General features: G+C 37.0%; 1 protein-coding gene across 13 annotated transcripts in view; it reads right to left on the bottom strand.

Moving 5' to 3' along the window:
- Window positions 1-22698, bottom strand: part of ARHGAP10 (Rho GTPase activating protein 10) — a 340838-nt gene that overhangs the window by 115278 nt on the left and 202862 nt on the right. For all 13 annotated transcript variants that reach the window (XM_063809062.1, XM_054683876.2, XM_063809064.1 and 10 more), the window contains 3 exons: window positions 18936-19010; window positions 12086-12173; window positions 3392-3450 (listed from right to left, as the gene is read on the bottom strand). In XM_063809062.1, the coding sequence (XP_063665132.1) occupies window positions 3392-3450; window positions 12086-12173; window positions 18936-19010 (222 nt within the window). The remainder of the gene's footprint in view (window positions 1-3391; window positions 3451-12085; window positions 12174-18935; window positions 19011-22698) is intronic.

The raw sequence follows: 22698 nt of genomic DNA, 5'->3' as shown, positions 1-22698 counted from the left end.
GTCAATGATACTGTAATTTTAGAAAGGCATTAGCAGTAACCATCCAAGCACTTCCCAAGGGATAAAGGGCTTCAGTCAACAGACATCAAGTGTTGCATTTCTCCTGTGGCATTCGTATCTACCGTGAAATGAATACATCAAGCTAAGAGGGAGGCATGCCACTAAGCATTCAGTTCCCTTAGTTCCTGGGTTCCTAAGCCCTTCCCCAGCAAGAATCACATGATTTTTGTCTTGCTTCCCAGATATGTTTATCAAAAACGATAGAACATTCTGGTTAGGTAAACACCAATGTCTTGGATCCGATTATAGTTATGTTTCTCATGATAAATAACCAAAGACCTTTGTGGTAATCATTTTGCTTCCCAACTAACTTGACTACAGGAAGAAATACACTGAACATAGCAACACAAGTGTTTTGGTTTAACTGACAGTGAAGAGATTTTTCTTCTGATACAACAGGCATTCAGCCTTTAGTTGTCATTCTCGTACTAAGCACCATGACTCCAACCCTGAGGCATGAGTCCACTCTTATCAAAATGATACAGCAAGGACTTTGAGGCCAAAAGGCTGACACACAGATCATAGCCTACAACTTTCTCAAAGGTAACAGACATCACGCAGTAAGACATCCAGCTAGATGCCTGCCTGTGGTGGACACAATCTTTTGTATTCCCCATAGACTAGGTAACTACATTTTCGTCTTATAAATTTCCATGTCAAAAGTCCATTATAGTCTCCCCCAAGATGGATCGTCTACTAGGTTCCTTTTATAAGTTTAGTTTGGAATTCAGCTAACGGAGAAAGTTACATTAACTCTCTTAATTTTCTCAAAGAAAAAAATGTTTTAACTTTTCCAATGCAGTCAACCTTTAAAAGTAAGTTGATCTTTTTTTCAGAACAAGGAACATAAAACAAATGTGCCTTTTGTGGTGACAAAATAGAAATGAAATTTATATTTGTATCATGAACCCTAGAAATTAACACGGAGGTTCACAACAGGAAACTACAGGAAAGAAACTGATGAGAGAAAACAATGGGACCCAGGAGAAACCTTGAGAACTCTCAGCAGGGAGGGTAGAAGAGAAGAAACTATCTCATCACCGCAGAACAGATGGAAACCACTGCACATGACTGAGAAGAATCAAAAATTAGTTTTCAAGTTGGTGTGAGAGGTGGTAACAAAGACTGCTGTGATGCTTAGTAATTTTAGCAGTCAGCTCAGCTAACAGACACTTGAGCAAAACAAGGTAAGCTGTGTCACTGTTCACGGAAAATGACAGCTTAACCACAATCCCGATTTTCCAACAGCATTCAAAAGGGGAGACTAATTTTGGCCACCTGATTTCTGTAACTATTTTATTCGATACTTAAAAGTCCATATGCAAAAGATTAGGAGATCTGTTCCCACACTCTCTAAAAGAGGCAATGAGTGCAGAGAAGGGTACTCAAGAGATTAAAATAAAAACTTAAAGTCTACATTGGAAACCTTGGCCCCTAAAATACACCCATTTAGTACATGTACTTTTTCTCATTAAATCAAGTTACTACAGGTCCCATTCCAACCACAACGGCACTTAGGTGCAAATCCATGCCAATGATTACAGTAGAAACAGTATTTCTTTCTGACGGTCCTGTCATCCAAATCACTGTGAAGACTATCACAGCATTCCCACAAAGTCAGGAAGCAAAACACAAGGTACTGGTCCAACAGGTGATGATCTTGTCTGCATTTCTGCAATCCTTTTCACCACTCTGCTCAAAGATGCCTTCAACAAACTCTTTAAACTTATTTTCTACCACCATAGATTTTATTACCTCTTAAGATATAAGCTCCTACCTCTTAGGAACCTCTTCATTTGGTAAAACACACTGATATTCAAATTTCAAAAACACTGCCATCAGTTACGGGGCATAATAATACTAATGATTGTGGTCATTTAAAACATATGTAACTAACCTGCACAATGTGCACATGTACCCTAAAACTTAAAGTATAATAATAAAAGAAAAAAAAAGGAAAAAAAAAAACCTTATTCCATAATCACTTTATCTTTCTCTAATTCTCAAAGGATTCTAGATTAAAATTGGCACTCTTCTGCTTTTTCCAGTCTCTAAGGCAAACAACATGAAACAACTGTCCTCCAACTAAGTTTAATTTCTCTTTCCCCAGTTTGCCAAAAATGCCACAGGGAAGAAATCAAAACAACTAAGCATTTACTTGAGTTTTTGCCGAGAAAATTTTCCCCCACTCCCTTGATCTCACAAATTCTCTTTTTTAAAAAATCCTCTCCCCATGTGAAAACAAAAACGAATAGAACCAGTTTTTGCTTTTCCGAAAGCCTCTTTTATATGTAGAGTCTAATGGGGCCTACACACTCCTCCTTCCTGCAACACAGGAGGAACCTTTACACTGGCTGGAGCAAGGACCTCACAAGAAGGTAACATTTAAAGCAATGTTCAGGCAGCGGTAACATTGGTCCCAAAGGGAATGCTCTAAGTTTTTCAACAGATTAAACTATGGAATACATCCAAGAGGAGAAAATAAAAGGAAATGAAAATACAATTACAGCTACTGTCAGTGCACCTGTGAAAACCAATACTGCAGGTTTTAGCTAGTAGAACTAGGGTTCTGAATTTTAAATAAGGCTCCCTATAATCTGGCAAGTTACTTAACATGTCTCAACCTTCATTTCCTTCACTATTAAATACCTAACACCATTGTACTTCAGAAGACTATGATGATTAAACAACACGTGTCAAAGATAGAAAGTGAGCCATATAACAGAAAACAAAGCCTCAAATGAGTATGACTCACAAAAAATTCAATCACAAAATTCTACCAACTATAGGCCTTTTTCATTTAACATTTGATCGTATATTATTCAGTCTGTATCAAATAGTGTTTGGAGTTCTGGCATTATCTCATAATATTCCTTCTGTCTGTAATTTAGATCCGAGTATCTTTCTATGTGAAGCCACCTCCAAACTACTAATCTCTCCAAATCTGTTCATCTCCACAACCTTTCGCAAATTAAATACTTCCGTGTTCCCTCAGCATTTTGCTCATGCCATTATTGTACATTTTGTAGTATAATGAGAAGTATGCCCCAGTACTTGCTATAGAATTGTCTCATGGGACAAGAATCCTGTCTTGGCTTTACATATCCAGTAACATAATAGGAAATAATTAATGTATGTGAACAAATGAACGAATATACTGTCCCTTTTATTCACCTCCCAAGGATGAGGGGAGGCACCAAACATCATTTAAAGCGATTTCTATTTTTAACACAAACTGCAATAACAAGTTGAATTTTTCATATGGAAATTTTTCGTTTATGCTCACTACCAACTACAAAACTGTTCCTATGTACCTTTACATAATACTTACTGGCTGGAACAATGAAATCTCCATGTAACTCATAGGTCATGAGAGGCTCTGGAAGACTCCTGTGTGAAAAGAACAGCTCAGAATTATCAAATAAATCCAAACAAGTCACTTCTGAGTTTTTTTATGAAAGGATGTTAAATTTGTTATTCATTTCTTAATTAATGTGTAAAACTTCCCTAGGGAATACCTTTACATATCAAAAAAGATACATAAACAGATCACTTTATTAACTGCTGTTGGCATCATGCACTATCAAAGCCTAGGCAGCCACAAATCCCTACTAGACCTAAGCATACAGTATTTCATATCTAATCACGGAAAGTACCTTTGTGAACATCTGGTTTTATATATAAAACTTCCTTCTACACATTAATGTATTTAAAGCCAAACATACCATCTAACCAAATGTAAGCAAACAATTTTGAAACTTCATCTCTAAGATATTAGCTGAAGATTCCACACAAAATACATAGAAAAGATTAAACAAACTCAAATCCTCTCTGCTTAAATATATTATAAAAATAAGAATTTATCTTTATTCCTATAAGATGAGAGATGAAATAAAATTGATGACAACTTTAAAAATATACACAGCATTTTCATAGTCTACAAAACAAGTTACATAAGGTAGTTTATTTTATCCTGTGATCAACAGAAATGCTACAGTTCAGTCCACCTTGCTACATATCTTAAAATTATAAAAGATCAGAGCAACTAGCTTTATAAACACTTAAAGAATACCTAGACAAGTGTCGGTCTGTACAGCCTTTCTGGAGGGTAATCTCGCAAGATATTAAGAACTTTTAAAAGGTTACAATCCTGTTAACTCAGAAATTCTGCTTCAAATGTTTAAAAAAAAAATCAAAGATGCAGAAACAAAATTTTTTAACATATGCAAAGCCAAGAATATTGCCAGAGATAAAGAAGGTCATTTCATATTGACAAAAGTGTCAACTCATCATGAAGCCAAAACAATATTAAATGTTAATAGATCTAATAAGAGAGCCCCAAAACACTTGAAGCAAAAATTGACAGAACTACAAGGAGAAATGGGCAAATCCACAACTATAATCAGAGAGTTAAATACCTCTCTGTTTCAGTAACAGAACAAGTAGAAAAATCAGGATACAGAAGATTTGAACAAAAATATCAACCAACTTAATCCAATTGGCATGTCCTTCACCTAAATGACACTCCACTCAAAAGCAGAACACACATTCCCAGTGCATACAGGCCATTTATTTTCCAAGATTAACCATATTCTGGGCCATGATACAAATCTCAAAAAATAAAAAGGGTTTAAGTCACGCAGAGTTTGTTTTTGATTACAACAAAAATTGAATTAAAAATCAATAACAGAAAGATATCTGGAAAACTCAAAAGAAAGAGAAGTTAGAAAGTATTCTGAAAAGAACGAAATAAAAACACAACATATCAGAATTTGAGGGATGTTGGTAAAGCAGTACTAAGATGACATTTTATGCTACTAAACACCTATATTAAAAAAGAAGAAGGGTGGTAAACCAAGCACTTCATTTTGTACCTTAATGAGCTATGAGGAAAAAAAAAAGTGTAAATTAAGCCCAAAGTAAGCAAAAGAAGAGAAATAATAAAAATCAAGCAGAAATCAATTAAATAGAAAACAGAAAAATAAAGAAAATAAATTAATCCAAAACCATATCTTTTAAGATAATCAGTAAAATTGATCAATCCAGCCAGAATGATTAGGAAATAAAAGAGAGAAAGCAAACAACACCAGGAATGAGAAAGGTGACTGCAGAATCAGTGCAGATTCTAAAGATATTAAAAATAAAATAAAGAAATACTATGAGCAATTTTATGCCCATAAATTCAACAATTCAGATGAAATGGACAAATGTCTGAAAAGACACAGACTACCAAAGTTCGCTCAAGAAGAAACAGATAACCTGAGTAGTCCTATTGAATTTGTGGTTAAAAATCTTGCCAGTAAGAAAACTCTAGGGCCAGATGATGTCACTGAATGAATTCTACCAAACAATTAAGAAAGAAAAACTACTGATTCTATACAAATTCTTCCATAAAATAGAAGAGGGAATAATTTCTAACTCATTCTGTGAGGTAAGCTTTATCCTAATATCAAAGTTAAAGACATTATGAGAAAGGCATTATGAGAAGACTACAGACCAATATCACTCATGAACATAGATGCAACTATTCTAAATAAAATGTTACTAAATCAAATTCCACAAGATAAATAAAATAATATATCATAAGTTGGGTTTATCACAGGAATACAATACTAGCATAATATCTAAAAAAAAATCAATGTACTTCACCAAATGAAAAGAAAACTGTATGATCATATCAATAGACAATTTAGGAGAAATAGCCACTCCTACAAATCGTACTAGAACTACTGGAGATCCCTATGCAAAAATGAACTTGAATTCATACCTCATATCTTATGTAAAAATTAACTCAAAATGGATCACAGAACTAACTGTAAAACCTAAAACTATAAAACTTACAGAAGAAAACATAAAAGAAAACCTTTGTGACCTTGAATAAGTGCAAAGGTTTCTTAATATAGCCACAAAAGCACAGTCCATAAAAAGAAAAACTGATGAACTAGACTTCATCAAAATTAAAACTTCTCTTTGAAAGACACTATTGAGAGAACAAAAAGACAAATCACAGAATGAAGAAAATACTTGCAAAGCAGGTATCTAAGAAAGGACTTGTACTCAAAATATATTTTTTAACTTTTAAAACATAATAATATGACAATCTAAGTTGTAAAAAATTGGGAAAAAGATATGCACAGACACTTCACCCAAGAAAATATATAGATGGAAAATAAGCACATGGAAAAAAGTTCAACATTACTATTCATTAGAGAAGTGCAAACTAAAAGCACAATGAAACATTACCAAATACCTATTAGGATGGCTAAAATGAAAAAGATTGACCAGCTTAAGAGTTGGCAAGAATGAAAAGGAAATGGAACCTTTGTATATTGTTGGTGAGGATGTAAAGAAATACATCAACTTGGGAAGAAAGTTTGTCAGTTTCCCAAAAAGTTAAGCATAATTACCACATGATCTAAATATTCCACTCCTGGGATTTATCCAAGAGAAATGAAAGCCTGCGTCCACTCAAATATAGGTATACAAATGCTTTTAGCAGCTTTATGTGCAACAGCCAAAAGTTACAAGCAAGTTAAATATCCTGCAACAGATGAACTGATTTTTTAAAATGCTGGTGTATCTATAAAATGGTCCATTAGTTAGCAGTGAGATGGAATGAACTGTTGGTATGTGCTACAACATAGAAGAATCTATTCTAAGTGAAATAATACAGATTTCAAGTATATACTATATAATTCTATTTATATAAAATTACAGGAATTGCAAAGTAACATTTTAGTGGATGAGGCTACTTCCGTAGGGTGTGAGAGAGATTTCAAATGGTAGGAGGAAACTTTGGGGGGTAATAATGCATAGGGTCACTATCTTGATTATGGTGATAGTTTCAGAGGTATACATATATCAAACTTACCAAAACGTACACTACAAATATATGCAGCTTATTGTATGTCAACTATGTTTCAATAAAGCTGTCTTTAAACAACAAATAAAAATAGGTCAAGCATGGTAGCTCACACCTGTAACCCCAGTGCTTTGGGAGGCCAAGGCGGGAGGATCACTTGAGACGAGGAGTTTAAGACCAGCCTAGGCAACAAAGTGAGACCCTGTTTCTATTTTTTTTTTAATGTTTTGAAAAGAAAATTGAAAAATAAAAGAAAAAAATGTTAAGGTACATATATTCCTTACATACAATTTACGATGCTATAGTATATACATACAAACACAAAATGACAACCATAAACTAAAATTTAATGCATGAGTGAAAAAGTCCTGCTCTTATTTCCCCTCCCTCTCCTTTTTCCCCTACATTCCCATTTCACAAAGAAAATGAAAAAAAAAAAAAAAATCAACTATACCACAGCCTAAATAAGGAGAAAGAAGGGCCAATCAGAAGTAAGCCTTTAGGGGGTTTGTTTCAAAATATAGACAAGCAGGAGGTAACAAAGAAGAAAAATGGTTATCTAGCAGAGAAGGAAAGTTAAAGGGTGCTAAAAAGAAAAGTGGGGTCGAGGGAGGAGGGGAATGAGAACCCTTAGAAATACATTTCTTTTCCAATAAAAATGAATTTGTATCTGAATATCTTCTACAAGTTACTTATATCATTGCCATATGTCTAGCTAGGCAATGCAGCATAAAAAAATAAATATTGTTAACATTAGGGAAGCAGCCATAAAAATGACAAGTTCCCCATACAGAATGTATTATGCTGAGTCACTGCAACTCTCAGCCTCCCACCCGACATGTTTTTGAGCCACCTCTCTTTGCCACTCGTTGGGATCTGTTGGGGGACATAAATCATAATATTTACCTAAGCTGGCATTTCCCTCCCAAAAAGTCCCATTACAATTTCCAGGCTTAAAAGAAGTTTCCTCCAGGTAAAATCATTTGACTAGAAACATCACAAAACCACTCATTTGTCCCCTCACAACAGAAAACTGCTGTAATGAACACATCGCTGAAAATCAAAATAATGGTCTGCATAGATAAGAAATCATTCAGAGGGCTGGTATTCAGCTCTCTAAAACATGAGAAGTTAAAAAAAAAATTGCCTCAAGTCAGTAGAAGAAAAAGAGGGATGCCACGCATCGGTCCACTGCACATACTTTTCCTCCTCCAAGACCCTGGAGGATCTGCTTCTTGTTTTAGTTTGGTGCTTTGGGGCTTTGGCTGTTTTCCTCCCTCCACCTCCAACATCCCATCCAATAAGATAGCTGGGTTATTTGCAGTGAGAAGAATTCAAGGGCAAGAGCTTTTTTGGGTGAGAAAAGCTATATTCAGCTTCACGCCATGGTGCCGTGAGTGACAGAGCTGGGGCTCCAACCCTGGCAGGCAGGCTGGCTCCAGACCTCCTGCTCTTGACCATCACACTGTATTACCTCTCATGCAGAAAGAAATACACTTGCTTGGGCCAAAACCCTGCTGCCAAAATGGAGGTAGATAAAAACCCAGTTTTATCCCATTTGATGCATCACCAAAATTTAGAGAAAAAAAAGGGTCAATTAAATCCTAATTACTGCATTTTCCATCACTAAAAATAACATAGGGGAAAAGAACAGCAACCCAACTTTCAAATCTCCCAAGGCATCTGCCATCTTATGATAATTCACTTTATCACATTCAGGCAGAATGTGTATTTTGTTAGAAGTGAAGTTATATAATAATAACATTTCATAATGTCGTTCCATAGGCAATGTTTGTTTAAAAGTGAAATTCCATAGGATGAAGCAAGGTAATAAAATAAAAAGACAGAAAAAGCAACACAAGACCAGGGGCAATAAGGAACCAGCTTCCAAGAATATCAAGATCCAAAAAGAAATCCTATGTACTAAATAAAAAGGGCCTCTAGTTTATTAAACAAATTCCTCCCACACAGCAAAAGAAAAGAACCATACGGAATGGAGGAAAAAAGAATGCAATTTATTGCCAAACAGGTGGATTTCCACCCTTAGTTTTCCACCAATAACTGAGTCATCTCAGTCAATCCCTTTACCTGCACTAGCTGAGTCTACTAAACAGTAAAATGGATTTAAAGCTATCTCCTAGAGTGGCAGTACGTCTCTTGGTCAAGTTAATATGTGCAATTCATTATATGTTTATATCCCTTACCTACTCTTTCCTTCATGTGTCTAACACAGCTTTCTAATTCTCAGAATTATTGACATTTTGAATCAAATAATTATTTGTCGGGGGGAGGGTGGGCTGTCCTATGTACTGCAGGATGTCAGATGCCACCAGATGCCAGGAGCACTGCAAACCAGCAATGGTGAAAATCAGTAATGTCTCCAAACATGGCCAAACATCCCACTGAGGGACAAAACCATCCTCAGTTGAGAACCACTGTTCTAATTTCTCAGCCACAGCTCCAAGTTGCTGGGGATACTGCAGTGAACAAGACTTAAAAGATGCCTATCTTCAGGGAACTTAAATTCTTATCCTAGAGTTGGGAGTAACAAGATTCATTTTTACCATAATCCTCATCTAAACCACAGTTAGTCACTATCAGTGGCAATACTGATATAAGTATACATCCCTTTATCAATCAGGAATAACAATAGTGCACATAACAGTTTCAGAAAAAATTTAGAACAGTGGCTGAAAACATCTTCTTTACACAAAGCACTTGAAAATAGGTAATACATAACTATCACCCACGGATAAATTTTATATCATTAAAAAGTGGGACAACCAGACAACCCAGGCTACCTGATGGGAAACAACAGAAAGAATATACCACCACTACAATGGATTCTGTTTTTTTTGTTTTTTTGTTTTTTTTTTTTGTTTTTTTTGAGACGGAGTCTCGCTCTGTCTCCTAGGCTGGAGTGCAGTGGCTGGACCTCGGCTCACTGCAAGCTCCACCTCCCGGGTTCCCGCCATTCTCCTGCCTCAGCCTCCCGAGTAGCTGGGACTACAGGTGCCCACCACCATGCCGGCTAATTTTTTTTTTCTTGTATTTTTTAGTAGAGACGGGGTTTCACCGTGTTAGCCAGGATGGTCTCGATCTCCTGATCTTGTGATCTGCCTGCCTTGGCCTCCCAAAGTGCTGAGATTACAGGCGTGAGCCACCTTGCCCGGCCTACAATGCATTCTTGAAATAAAGAAAATAAAACCTGACTCTAACAAAGCCCATTTGAAAAATCTTTATCTACAGGACACAGGATGGCTAAAGAAACATGTTAAATGCTATCATGAAGATATAATCAAAAATGACCCAGGTTCATCAACAAATAAATGCCAGTGGTGGAGGAAGGGAGGAAATGTAGAGATTAAAATAGCCTTAAAACCTATCAACCAAGTGAAATGTTGGCACAGTTTAAATCCTGCAGGATTTAAACCAAATATGAAAAGATTTTTTGAAGACAGTTGGTAAAAATTGAACATGGACTGAATGCTGGATATTAATTTTGTTGTGCATAATAATTATATTTTGACTGACTTTTTAAAAATGACTTTTTGAGATAAATACTGAAGTATTTATGGGTACAGTAATATGATGTTTCAGAAAATCTTCAAAGTATTATCTTTAAAAAGTGGCAGGTAGATCCCAGCACTTTGGGAGGCTAAGGCGGATAGATCACCTGAGGTCAGGAGACCAGCCTGGCCAACACGGCGAAACCCTGTCTCTACTAAAAATACCAAAAAATTAGCCGGACATGGTGGCGAGTGCCTGTAATCTCAGCTACTCAGGAGGCTGAGGCAGGAGAATTGCTGGAACCCGGGAGGCGGGGGTTGCAGTGAGCCAAGATCGTGCCATCGCACTCCAGCCCGGGCCAACAGCAAGACTCTGTCTCAAAAAAAAAAAAAAAAAAAAAAACAGTGGCAGGTAGGAAGATTAATGAATTAAGAAGGATGGAATGTTGATAACTCAAGAAGCAGGATAATAGAGCCATGAGGGTTCATTACACTAAACTCTCATCTTATATATCTGAAATTTTTCATAATTTTTTAAAAATACAAAATACGTCATATAAGTTTACTCGAATGTATCCACTGGAACCCAAATAGCTTTTACCTGAAAAACAACCCTATGTATGGTTAAAAAGAACTGGTCCTGAGGCCAGGTATGGTGGCTCACACCTGTAATCCCAGGACTTTGGGAGGCCAAGGGAGGCAGATCACTTGAGGTCAGGAGTTTGAGACCAGCCTGGTCAACATGGCGAAACCCCACCTCTACTAAAATTACAAAAATTGGCCAGGCGTGGTGGTGCAAGCCTGTAATCCCAACTACTCAGGAGGCTGAGACACGAGGATTGCTTGAACGTGGGAGGCAGAGGTTGCAGTAAGCCAAGATCGTGCCACTGCACTCCAGCGTGGGCAAAAAGAGCGAGACTTCATCTTAAAAAAAAAAAAAAAAAAAAAAAAAAGAACTGGTCCTAGGCCATTTGTTTGTCATGGAAAATCTAAGTCCCCAACAGAACCACAGCATATAAAAAATTACAGTTGTGATCTTTTTTCATTATTTTTTTAACTGTCTATATACTTGTTCTTCATCTAACCCTGAGCTTATCATTAAGTTCTTTTCTTTAAAAAAAAAAAAAAAAAGACAGTGACTCATAAAAAAATGCTACCCTCTAACTCTAGTCCTAAATGTTTTCTATGATAAATAGAAAACAACTTTATCTTAAAACCTCACCAAGTAAACTTCTTTTTCAAAGAGCTTTGCATTGACATGTTGTCATAAGCCTAAGTTCAAATCATTTAAACTTTAAAAAATCATTTCAGCATAAAATATAAAGACACAATGAATTCAATAAATAGCCTTCATTCAATCATCAGCCTCGACGAGTTGTTTCATAGTGTTTAATTCCTAAAATGTACATCCACAAAAAATGTCTATTTCAAAACCCAAGTCTATGTCAATTTCTGTTCTGTTGCAATTTACTTAATTACTGATGTGCATCTACTAGTTACCTTTCTTTCTGGGACACTGAGACACCTGATAAATTTTCCCTTTTTAAAATAAGGCTTAATTTAACTATTGATATTTATGTACACAATTGGCATCTGTTTTATGTTACAGATCCAAATAGTCCATTCTTCTTTCTTGCTACTGAGAGGAGCTTACCTCAAATACTGTTTCAGGGCACTTGTTATTGTCTTCACTTCCCAATCTGCAGAATTCTCCAGGTCCACCTCATTGCATGTTTTTACATCTAGTGAGCAAGCAAACAAGAAAAAAATAATTAAAACCTTGATCATCAAAGGTCCTCTTGTCTAGCTCACAAAGCTTCCATTTTTAAATGGGCAAACCACAATCCTGCAGTTTCCTAGGAAAACATTATATGTACGATTTCTCTAAAATACTATAAGCTATGTTCTATGACTAGACACTTCGGGCACTTCGTAAAATCTGTAGTAGAGATCAAAGCAAAAAATAAGAGATGGGTTGGGAGTAAGGAAGAATTAGACATAGTATATTATTTCAACATCCACAATGTAATTCATGTACAGCTATTATCATCATCATCGTTAACAGTATCACTCAGTAGCCTTGGCTTATAGCAAGCGGCACTTTCAGTTGTATGCACATGGTTTGAGGTGTTTTAGGTGGCATTGTTGCCCTCATACTGTGTACTGACAGAGGCAGGAGACAGCCAACTAAGTAGGGTAGAGTCCCCAGAGAACCTCCGATCCACCCAGGTCATTGTGCACATAAGGCTTGCCTAAACATGCCCACGGTGAAAATTTCGGTCTTTTAACACATGCTTAGAAAGGGAAATAAATCGATGTGGAGTGGCTTAGACTAAGGGCCCACACGCGCACTGGGGGAACAGGGTGGAGCTACTGGGAATTCCCGCCTTATGCAAAGGAGGAACCAGACCTCTTCAATTCATGTGTGGTGGCCTTGCATTCAATATGAGAGGTGGGAGCCCGCTGGTGGGACCCCCTCTCTTTGCTGAGCGCTCCCCTTAAACTTAATAAGTTCCACTCTCCTCACCCTTCACTGTGTCCGCATGTCTAATTTTTCCTGGTGATGACACAAAAACCCGGATTTAGCTGAACCAAGGAGCAAAAAAATCCTGCATCATCATGACACAGAAAACCGAGGGTGGCACCGTGAATGGCAAAATGACTATCAGAATGGCAACAAACTGGTGAAAGGATGATAAACTTGGTCTCAGATTTTCAGGATTTCTGTTCATTAGACTATCTTTCTGAAATTAACATATGATCAACCAAAACAGAAAATAACTACACAGAGACTTGAAAAGTCATTTACAGTTAACCTTTCACATTAACACTATAATATAGTCATCCGGGAAATATTTATTGGAAGCCTCTGTTCAACACTCCAGACATTCATTCTAACTTAAACTAGTTTTCTTTATCCAAATAGCGTGTAATGATGTGTTTCTTACAAACATCCTTTCAAATGGTAAGTCAGTTAATAGGGTTGCTTCTTTATAAAGTAAAAGAAGAAAATTCAAAATGGCTAGTAAGTTCTAAAGAAAAGGTATATGGCACCAAGAAAAAAAAAAAAGGAGATGGGAGAGTTAGTAAATTGTGGAAAGGAAAGTGTCAATTCTGGTAGAAATAAAATGAAAGGATGGCAGGAAAGGCAAACCCCAAAGGAGTATGATGGCATCTTTGACTCTTAGAACTCTGGGCTGGTACACTCAGCTGTGGCATGGCAGCAGGGAGGAATGCAGCATGGGTATCACAAAGCTGGGCTTACATGCCTCTAACAACCTGGCCCAGCCATACCACCACAAGCGAGTTGCAAACCTATCTGAACTTCAGATCTTCATCTGCACAATGGAGATAATGTAAATGCTCTCACAGAACGATTGAGAGCATCAAGGCAAATGAAGAACGTATACAGATTTCCATAAATAATTAAACGTAGCAGGTTATTACCACTGCTGAGTCACTAAAAAGTATAAGCAAGCAGTGATGGTACCTACCCAAAGGGAGGAGGCAGGAAATGGGTTACGACGAATGATATTGAGCCATCAATATCAATTTGCCTGGTTTTCTACACGCCTACTATGCAAAGGAGAAAGTAAGAGGTTCATGGAAAAGACTATTTCTCCCTCACTCCACGATGATGTCTTAACTAAGACCAAAAAAAACCTCGTTGTTTCAGGGTTTTTTCCCTCTCTTATACTGTATTTGTCTTCATAGAGAAGGAAACATCTTGTTAGCATTTCCTTTTTAAAAACACTAAAAAGAAAAACCTGTCAAAATGGGACCACCACATTAAGTCGTGCATGCTACTTAAAAAGTTTTAGGCTTGGGATGATGAAGGGTGGATGACAACTCAATGTTGGGCTGAAACTTTCTGAAGATAAAGTAAAACAGGAAGTGATGGTTATTTCACAGGCATAGCATCATACATATGAGGTCAATTACTCAAAGGTCTGAAGACTTTTAAAGCACTTCAACATTTCTTGATTACAGCAACTGACAGCAATATGCAATAAACTACAACAATGGCAATTGACACTGATTACATTTTGATCAGTTCCTACAATTCTGAACTCATTTGTTACTGAGCTTGTCAGACAAGCCACAGATACATTCAAGAAATCAAATTAAGCACCCTGATTAAAGGTGCAATCCTTTATAACTAGGACTAAATAATTCTGTTCTAAAGGCTTTGCCAACCAATTACTTCAGTAACTGAATATTCTCTCTCTCATTAAATCAATTATTTAAATCTCGTTTTAACATACAAGTCAGATAACATTTTCAATCAACTTGCTACCAGCAAACCACCTTTTTAAAATCCAAGAGGCTTCTAAAGGAAATCTTTTATTTCCAGCTTTCTACCAAATTATGATTCCGTATTTTGAGAATCATATTCTGTCTATGGAAAAATAAGCCATCATTCTAAATTCATGGAATAAAAAGCAGCTGTCACATCAGAAGCAAATGACTACACAGTGTCTATGTTACTAATTCTCTCTTAAATTTTCACTGTTTTCAAATAGCTCAATCATCCCTAGCAGTCCTTTGCAATCAGTGAATGCACTGGGACTAGGCAGAATTTAATAATTATTTGGGATTCAAATGTGAAAATACATTTGGAGGGTTCATTCAGAATATATGTTCTACCATAAGAAAGATAAAAACAATTTGCTTCCTTTCTGACCAAGGAGGGACACTTCACGGGTTTGTTAAAAATCTAAACTAACAAGCACAGATAAAAAGAGTTGACTTTTTATTTGGGTGAACGTTTCACGCTTACGTAACCACTGGTCATTTTTTTGAAACTGAAAATCTGCAGCCCAACCTAAATGCAAAGTGCAATTTTATGCAGCTGCTAGCACCCTACTCAACACTGACTTAGGTCCAATTTTAAAGTACTTGAAAAAGCACAGTGAATGGATGAATTTTGAAAATATGTTTTATACTTTTCAGCTACGTTAGTTCACTTTTTTCCCCAATCTATGCGACAAAGCTGTCCTACAAAGGAAACAAGGTAATGGTTTTCAAGTAAAACTCTTCTCATTTCTTGTTTTCTGTGGTTTTATGTGTGAAAATAAGGTCATCCAGCCCTTCTTGCAAATCAGATTTAGAATTAACCACTGAGCTCACCAGACCACACAAACTACTACCACATTTTCTCACAATTTCCTCTTCTTCCGCTCTGATGTTTTAAACTAAAGTAGGGAAGAAGGAAGAATGCATAACAATTCTACCTCGTATCAGTTCTAATCTACCATGAACTATTGTAATTGATATTTTACATTCTCACTCCATTTACTAAAAAACCATGACTCACCTAAAGACAACTCATCTGACATTTCTCCCTGCCTTTCCAAACCGTGCTAAGTTTCTACTTTACAAAAACAATAACAACTTCTACCAAATCTGTGCGCCCTGTCTTAGAGGCTGCAAAGGGGAAGAAAAAGGCAGGCATCTGCTTATATGGGCATGTTCTTTCAGCAGCTTAAGAAGCTTGGTCCAGGGAAAGGCTTAGAGGCTGCTGGAAATCCAGCGGATAGCTGCCTTAGGCTCCCAGAGGGGAAGACAACTAAGAATACCCTCTCATCACCGGATGGAGGAAGGCAGCTGCCTGCTCCTTTACCTGGCCTCGAGGAGAATAACTGCCTCTCTATTTAGACAGTTTTCTATGGTCAATGTCATTGCTATTTCATGCCAGCTGGGAATTAGGGGAGAAGGAAAGAAGGGGGAGAGAGTAAAGAGGATAAGGAGGGAAGAAAGGGGCAGGAGAAGGACGACGGAGAGAAGGATTTTTCCTTCTATATGTTTCTATAAAAATAGAAATGTTTCTATAAAAATAGAAACATTTTTCTATTTTAATATGAAATATGAAGGGAAAAAACATACCAGAAAAAAGAGACAAGTGAAAAAACATGCAAGAGATTAAGCATATAACCTTTTAGAAATCATTATAAACTTTTACATGAGTATTTAAATAAGACTTAAAACACTTTAACAAACAATACAAAGTACTTTGTGTAAAAATGGCAATAAAAAATTCTAAAGTAAATAATTAGCTCTCAAGAACTACAGAGAATTGGATAAATGGCAGCTCTCCTCAAAAAATAGTACATGGCTTGGGACTGTTTCTCAAATACTTAAAAATTAAATTATTTCCCATTTCTACAAAGACAATGCATTACAAACAAAATGTTCCTTGAAAAAATTCAAATTTGAAATAAACCTATTACCTGCAGGAATAATAATAAACACTAATTGCTTTAAAAAAGCAAAGTTAAAAACTTGGCAGACCCACACAATTTTTTCCTCTTCAGGATACACATGTAACCCTCTAACAACGAGCAAAATGGGAAAAGTTGGAGAAAAAAATACCCCTAAGATTATGTAGACATGACTATTCGAAACTCTAAAACCCTTTTTTTGGAAGAGGTGTTAAATTATTTCCATTTGAACACTCAATCAGTGTTCAATATGAAGGGAAAAAACACACCAGAAAAAAAGAGACAAGTCCACTCAATCAGGATAAAAGGAAACAAATAAGGAAACATTTAAGTGATTAGGAAATAGCAAATAAACATATTTTGTCAAGGGCTAAGGTTTGTATTGGTAGCATAAGGTAATAAGAAAATGGTATTAATGCTAATAGAAAATCCAAAGTTTTTGACTGATAATCTTAAATTCACACTAGGAATTATTTATAGATTACTCAAAACAAATGTATATTGTGTAACCCTCTTAAATGAATGGCTTAATGAGGAGGTAACAAATCAGTATCTGTCTCACATCAATTCTCTAACTTTCCTCTGATTGCAGAATGATATTACTGAAAACATAAGCATTTCCCTTGCCAGCAACATGTGTGAGGTTGTGTCACACTCATATCCTGGGCTTCTCTACTCTGAGGCCCATGAAAAGTAAAAACAGTTTTCCACGTCATGAATTTTTTGAGGGTTTAGATATTTAAAAACACCTTGTAAGTTAAGGACTGGCTTGGGACATTTCCCATGAGCAGAGCAAACTACCACGCTGAGTTCAGCAATGCTGTACACGTAGAATTTTATGAGATGACCAACAAATTTTGAGACAGCTTAGCACTTCAAGGTGACCACAGAAAAACCCTTGTTCAAACTTTCCTTGAACAGGAACAAGATGATAATAAAAATAATGCCAGGTCCTTAGGACCAATTTACCAGCAAAATGTGCCTTTCAGTCCACATTTCCCATTCTGTTATCAATATACTCTTCCAGTTCTAATCATCATAACACCATCTTGGAAATGAAAGAAGTGTTTCCAATTTTAAAATTAAGTAAAAGCAGATGCTGTACTCCCATTAAATTCTTCCAGCTGCCACTGAACCAATGGCAACCTGAGTCTATTTAATTTGGAGACCACTATTGGTAAAAAGGAAAATCTGACTGCCAAAATTGCACGCGCAAGTTAAACCAGAGAGGCAGAAAATGAAAACAGCTTATGGAAGCGAATGTATTCTAATAAGGCTCTCCAACTGATGACGGGCAATTTCTCCTGTGGTTAATAGCTTACAAAAGATTGTTGCTTATTAAATCCTTAATTCAAATATAGACAAACAAGCAATCCTATCTGTAGCATGGCAGTTGATTTTATTCAACTTGGCTCATGCTTCCTAAAAATGACTCTTTGCTGTAATGTTTTAAGATGCAGACAGGTTGGAATGCATTCACAGCACACCTGAGGGCATTGTTAATATTGATTAATTAAAGTAAGGTATCAAATAAATTAATATGTAGCAAGATCATAATAACAGATTGGTTTGATACACAGGCCCTCTAGCCTGATGAGTTATCATCACTCTTCAAGAGGCAGCCTGTTTTGGGGTGGGGGAGAAGTGGAGTGTCTTACAGGTGGCAATGAACTGACAGCAGTGTGTAATGTAAAAGCGCTTTGTCATTCACATAATGTCTGGGGTAATGAAATGAATTCACTTTCTGGCTTCCTCTAGTCTGCGATGCCAAAGAACACTGTGTTATCAGCACAGATGGAGCATGCATGGTTCTGGAGGAGAGCCTGGTGTGAACTACAAACAAGCCACTGTGAATACCAATGAATCCCTGAGAATCAGACCCTTGCTGTCAAATGACAGTTTTGGAAGCTCCATAAAAATGAGCGAGTCCCAGTGGTCTTGTCCAACCAAATGTACTGTCACAATTCTGGACAGGCTATTTGGGAGCCACGCAAATCATAGAGGCCTGACTGCCACTTCCCTGTGAGAAGCAAGCACAGGAAGATAGTCAACCAGGGGGTGCCTTCTTTTTTCATTTCTTAATAAGAGGTAATAGACAATCTATGCTGATGCAAATACTAATCTACTTCTGTGGGTCAATTGTCTCTGCTCAGCAGAAAACTCCTGTAGAAAGTAGAGGAATGGAATGACAAGTATTCTCTACATTATTATGAAATATTAAGCTGTGAAGTCAATGAGCATACACAAATAACACATGGAAAAATGATTAGAAAAGAGGCATACCCATCAACATACTCAGAAGTCTCTGGACCTTTGAACTCACCCCCACAACTCTGTACAATCCTTGGTCATTTATACCTATGGGAAGAAACAAACTATTAGCAAAATAGAAGACTATCATATTTTAAAAGCCATCAAACAGTTGCATTCAAAATCTTTGCTAACTAACATTAGCAGCATTCCTGTTAACTATAAAAATAACCTTTGAAAAAATCAAGTGTTTAACAACTTGTTTTACTAGCTTTTTATCTGTAAGTTGTGGTTAAAAAAATAATCTCAGCAAACAATGTTCCATGTGGACAAAAATGAAATGCCTCAATGTTAGTAAGTTAGTTAAGTATCATGGATACATTGAAATGAATACCAATCCAATTTGTAAAGATGCACTAAAACTTTTATGTTTACTGTATTTACTTGTTTACGTTTTTCTTCAAAAGTTTTAGCCTTTTAAAAATACGGTGATGATTAGTACATAGAAATCATTGTTTGGATGATTTTTGAAAACCATAGAAATTCATTCAAAACTAAAGCAAAACTGTAATTTTTTTTAAAAGTTGTTACATGTCCTGTCCAGTGAGGAGCTGTGAAACTTCAAATCAATATCACCACAAAGTATACTGCAAAATGAACCAAATCAATGCATCCTCTCTCTCCACAGAGATCTGAAAACAAATTGTCCCTGAAAACAAGAGACATATAAAAGAAAATGTATTGTCAAACCTAATTTGGTATGCTGAACAAATACCCTTATCATTTGCATTCTGATCTGAACAAATCAATGACGAAAAGACATTTTTGATGCAATTAGCAAACTGAGTAGCATTAAGGGTAAGAAAATCTCCATTTGTTTAAAGTTGCATCCTGAAAGGGTTAAAAGTAACCTTACATTTGCTTTAAGAGGGAAAAAGGGATAGATGAAACAACTGTGGCAAAATCTTAATAATTATTGAATCTGGATGAGAATATGGGAATTCATTATACCAATCTCTCTACTTTTTTATGCTTGAAAATTTTCATAATAATGACTTCCAAAAAATGTGACTTATATTTACTTCTCAAATGAGTTGCAGCTTTCTGGCTGTGTGTTTATTTTCTCCGCTACGAATGTTAAAGGTAACAAGAACACAACTGGCTGACAGGCAGATGATGCCTCTAATCCCCAAAGTTTCCAAAATAGAATAACACAACAAAAGGCCATGGAATTTGCCCACGAGGGTTTACTTTCTTTTCACCTCCCTGCTCGGAGTGATGAAAAGAATACTAGTCAGAGTCTAAAGAATTGGATTCAAGTCAGTTCAGTCACTCATGAGGAAGAGAGGAAACCTCTCAGAGTCTCTATGCTGTATCTGAGATCAAGGACTGCATCCTATACCCTATGTTATGCTGGGAGGGAAATGAGATGATACTAACACATGTCCTGCAGATTGTAACTCACAGCGCACACACAAAAGCATTCATTCTTCCTTGTCAAATTTTGTTCCTTCTTTTTCTCTTTGCTTTTTTAAAAATTATAGTTACATATACTATTTTTTTTAACTTTTAAGTTCACGAGTACATGTACAGGTTTGTTACATAGATAATAAACCTGTGTCATGGCATTTGTTGTACAGACTATTTCATCACCCAGGTACTAAGCCTAGTACTCATTAATTATTCTTCCTGATCCCCTCCCTTTTCCCACCCTCCACCCTCCCATAGGCCTCAGTATGTGTTGTTCTCCTCTATGTGTCCGTGAGTTCTCATCATTTAGCTCCCACTTATAAGTGAGAACATGCAGTGTTTGGTTTTCTATTCCTGCATTACTTTGCTAAGGATAATGGCCTCCACTTCCATCCATGTCCCAGCAAAGGACATGATCCTCATTCCTTTTTAGGGCTGCATAGTAGTCCGTGGTACTTTATGTACCACATTTTGTTTCTTTTGGAGATGGAGTTTCACTCTTGTTGCCCAGGCTGGAGTACAATGGAGCAATCTCGGCTCACTGCAACCTCCACCTCGCAGGTTCAAGTGATTCTCCTGTCTCAGCCTCCCAAGTAGCTGGGATTACAGGCATATGCCACCACACCCAGCTAATTTTGTATTTTTAGTAGAGATGGGGTTTCATCATGTTGGTCAGGCTCATCTTGAACTTCTGACCTCAGGTGATCCGCCTGCCTCCGCCTCCCAAAGTGCTGGGATTACAGGCATGAGCCAATATGCCTGACCCCACATTTTCTTTATCCAGTCTATCACTGATGGGCATTTAGGCTGAGTCCATGTCTTTGCTATTGTGAGTAGGGCTGCAATGAATATACATGTGCATGTGTGTGTATAACAGGACGATTTATATTACTGGGTATATACCCAAAGGAATATAAATCCTCTTTGCTTTTTATTCCTTATTTTTTAAGTTTTACAAATGTCCTATTTTTCCTTCTGTTATAGGCTGAATTGTATCCCCCCAAATTCATCTGTTGACGTCCTAATCCTCAGTACTTCCAAATGTGACTGTATTTAGAAATAAGGTCTTGAAAAAAAAAGTAATTAAATTAAAATGAGGTCACCAGGGTGGGCACAAATCCACCATGACTGGAGGCCTTGTAAGAAGAGATGAGGACACAGACATGTACAGAGGGGGACCATGAGAAGACACAGGGAGAAGACAGCCATCCCCATGCCAGAGAGAGGCCTCAGAAGAAATTAACCCTGCTGATAGCTTAATATTGGACTTGTAGCCCCCAGAATTGTGAGAAAATTGATTTCTATTGTTTATTCAGCAGCCCCCATCCCCAACCTTTTTGGCACCAGGGGCTGGTTTCATGGAAGACAATTTTTCCACCGATTGGGGTGGGGGGATGGTTTCAGAATGATTCAAGAGCATTACATTTATTATTAGATTCTCATAAGGAGTACAAAACCTAGATCACTCACATGTGCAGTTCACAATAGGGTTTGCACTCCTATAACAATCTAATGTCGCCACTGATCTGACAGGAGGAGGAGCTGAGGCCATAAGGCTTGCCCGCTGCTCACCTCCTGCTGTGAGGCCTGGTTCCTAATAGGCCATGGTCTGGGGATTGGGGACCCCTGATTTAAGTCACCCAGCCTGTGATACTTTATTATGGCAGCCCAAGCAAGCTAATAATTACTCTCTATCTCATTAGAGCTTAAAGAACCAGAAGAGCAACGGCTAGCCCTTAGTCTACCTAAGTCTACTCAGAACACTAAGGAGTCACAGCATCAGAGACACACCTTCCTGAGGGTGAACATTCAGCAACTACAAGAGAGGAAAAGGAGGCCGCACAGCCCTACCAGGAGTTGGAAAAAAGAAAAGAAAGTTGCCAAGAAACACAAAAATCAGAGACCTTTTGAGCCTGATACAGGAAAAAAGATTGAGCCTCAATCCTTCCTTCTTTTTGGAAGCCAGAAGGGCACATCCAGATAGTTTAAAATACCAGAGGGTTTCAGTACTACTCTAGCTAAGAAACCTTAAAAAGTTTGACCTCAGTGGTAGAAGCCAAAAGAGCAAATCATACTCTGCATTCAAGCAAACATGCCTCTGTGAAAACGGCCTGAATTATATGAAGAGATGAAATAAGAATGTCACTTCGGCAATAATAATCACTCTGTGCCAGTAATTACTATCAAATAATTGATCAAGTTCAAATTCATCAACCTGAGAGAAGTAGAGTTAATTGCTAATGCATACTGAGAGGTGCAAGGGGGAATTAAAGCTACTCAACACAGTTTCTACATTTTTAAATGAAATTTAAATAAACCTTGCACA

The sequence above is a fragment of the Pan troglodytes genome, chromosome 3, assembly GCF_028858775.2.
Source record: "Pan troglodytes isolate AG18354 chromosome 3, NHGRI_mPanTro3-v2.0_pri, whole genome shotgun sequence".
In the NCBI taxonomy this organism is placed as follows: domain Eukaryota; kingdom Metazoa; phylum Chordata; class Mammalia; order Primates; family Hominidae; genus Pan; species Pan troglodytes.
Note: the sequence above shows the minus strand (reverse complement) of the source record. Positions and strands in the feature narration are given on the sequence as shown.